General features: G+C 39.3%; 1 protein-coding gene across 1 annotated transcript in view; it reads right to left on the bottom strand.

Moving 5' to 3' along the window:
* Nucleotides 1-1,780: 1,780 nt before the first annotated feature.
* LOC119576448 (anti-lipopolysaccharide factor-like) overlaps nt 1,781-2,500 on the bottom strand; it is a 1,655-nt gene continuing 935 nt past the window's right edge. Inside the window, exon 4 of the mRNA XM_037924160.1 lies at nt 1,781-2,177. Within this exon, the coding sequence (XP_037780088.1) occupies nt 2,062-2,177 (116 nt within the window). The 3' untranslated portion in view covers nt 1,781-2,061. The remainder of the gene's footprint in view (nt 2,178-2,500) is intronic.

Here is a 2,500-nt window from a genome sequence, read left to right as displayed (position 1 = left end):
TTAGTCTTCAGTTCTGAGGGTCTGCTCGTCAGGTTGCAGGTTGTTGCTTTCGAGGATTCTGTCTGTTAGCTGGACCTCTTCCCTTTCCTGTTATACTGAGTAGTTCATTCTTGTTCTTCCTAACACTGTCCCATAAATGTGAGTTGCCTTCTCTTCACGTGTTTCAGTAGTGTCTGTGTAATGTAATACTCGAGTGTTTGCTTCTCTTGCTGTCCAGGGGATCCTAAGTGCTCTACGTATCGTCCACATTCCAAAAGCTTCTATGTTATCCGGAGTTACTTTGTCATTCTGCTTGTTATGCTTGATTTAAAGCTGCTTAAGATTGGTTCCGTTTCGCAATACCTATCTTTTTTCATGATTTCTGCAATACAACGGCTATTTGTTCTCATTCGTACCCCCCAGATAGTTAAACTTCATGCTTCCTGAGTAGCTGTATTCCCCATGAGTATTATTTCCCCATAATATGAAGAAAAAAAATGGAGAGAGCACACACCCCAGTCTAACAGTCCTTTGATGCTCTAATGTGATTTTCTTTGGCCAATGTCCACTGGTACCTGTTGATTCCGGGTTTACTAGTAGTCTTAAGTCCTTGCCGCCAACTTCTGTGTTCGCTAGTAAGTCGATTGATTCTTGCAAGTATTACTTTTACGGTAATTTTATCATGTGCCTCATTAAGCTGAGTGTTCTGTTCGACTGTTCCTGCTTTCTGAATTCCCCATTTCCTCTGGTATAGTTCTTGTGTTATAGACTAGTTTCCGACCCGTTATTTTATCCACCATTATTTCTCCTCCAGCCTTAAGCATTTCTATCATGACTCCATCATCACCTGAACTTTTCCCCAACTTCATCGTTTGTATGGCTGCCCGCGCCTCAGTTTTTAGAATTTTTTGCCCATCTAACTCCTTTATAATCACTGGGATTTCCCTTGTATCGTCCTCAAAGTGTTCGTCTATGTATTGACTTCATCTCTGCAGAACTTGATTTGTAACCATTGAAATCTCTCCTTCCTTGCTCTTAAATGTCTTCGTTCTTGTTAACATCTTCCCTCCCGTGAGTTCTTCTTTTCATACATGTCTGTAAGCTTTTTTTTTTTTATCTGCTGCCCTTCTGCGTATTGCTTTTCTGCAGTAGTTCTTGTTCCACGTCTTTCTTCCCCACTTTAGCATTTAAGTCTCCCATTCCTCTTGTGATTTCTTGTGACTCCCTGTGTGCTAGAATATTTCGATGTCTTCTGTGTACTTTCCTGTTGGTGCATAACATAGCAGTGATGTTGAACGACTTTCCTTGGCTTGTAATCAGGGAGATTCTCTCTGTGACTAGCCATATTCCTATGACTGCTCTGTTTATCCTCTCATTCACGGATATTCCAACTCTGTAGAATATTTTTCTCTCCCGACCAATCTTGCTTCTAACTGCCAGTATGTCTACTTCCAGCCTTTACGTTTACTAGACTATATTTTACTATACTGGCACAAGGTGTTCACATTCCAAGTTTTTTTGAAAGGTTGTGTGTGAAATAAGATTTTCTCCTATTAATCTTTATTGTTACGCATTTCCCATGCATTCCTTTATATTTACTCTATTCTTTTTGTTTGAAACATTGGGTTCTGTTGTATGCCTTACATCTCGTGTCATGCAGATGCACGCTGTACATACATAGCTAGTGGTAATTGTGAAATGCATGTTAATGGATGCCACAATGTCTATTATCGAAATTGCATTATCTTTTATTTTCCCAAATTATTCTTAACCCCAATAAGCTCGGTATGATGAAATGCGATTTAAAAAAAGGTTGTCAAGTTTACTAATATTAGTCACATTTCAAAAAATTTACTGTCCGTTTATAACAAGAGTCTACAGCTTTTTCTAAGACAGATTATCACAAGTTTCTGTTATATTCTTTTGTGTACAGTAGTTTCGCATAAGCAAAAAATTAACAGTATAATGAATTCCTCCACACTTCGGTTCTGTGTGGAAGGGAAGAACACAAGAGATCAAAATGGTAGAGCTTCCATTGCCAACTGCGGCTGAACACTGACAATTCTTCATAGAGCAAAAGGCCTATGAGCTGAGCCACTGGTTGGCCTCCTGTTGAGAGATGAGACCTTTCTGGAAAGCTTTCCGAACGAAGTCTTTGGCTGTCTTTCCAGCTACCCCGGACTGACTGCGTGTGCTGGCTGTGAGGAGAAAGGAGAACAGAGAAGCTGTAGTAATTATCAACGGCGCTTAGCTCCTCCTGTTAGTCAAGAACGGGTATAATGATAATCAGTTAACTATAACAGTTGAATAGGAGTGATAACAGGGTTCATCAGAATTATACTTGTGTGCATGAACAGTGTTGGTGACTCCTGTTCTTTATTATGTACGAAGACGATGTAATCATATACTTTCAATGTCTTCATATTTAAAAATGACTTTGAAACTCCAACAGTAACAACAAAAAGAGAGATAATGTCAATACCAATAAGAACAAGAACAGTGATGATAACAGTCGTACCAA

This window comes from Penaeus monodon, chromosome 8 (assembly GCF_015228065.2).
Source record: "Penaeus monodon isolate SGIC_2016 chromosome 8, NSTDA_Pmon_1, whole genome shotgun sequence".
Taxonomy (NCBI): domain Eukaryota; kingdom Metazoa; phylum Arthropoda; class Malacostraca; order Decapoda; family Penaeidae; genus Penaeus; species Penaeus monodon.
The sequence above is the reverse complement of the archived record's forward strand: the minus strand, read 5'-3'. Positions and strand labels throughout refer to the sequence as shown.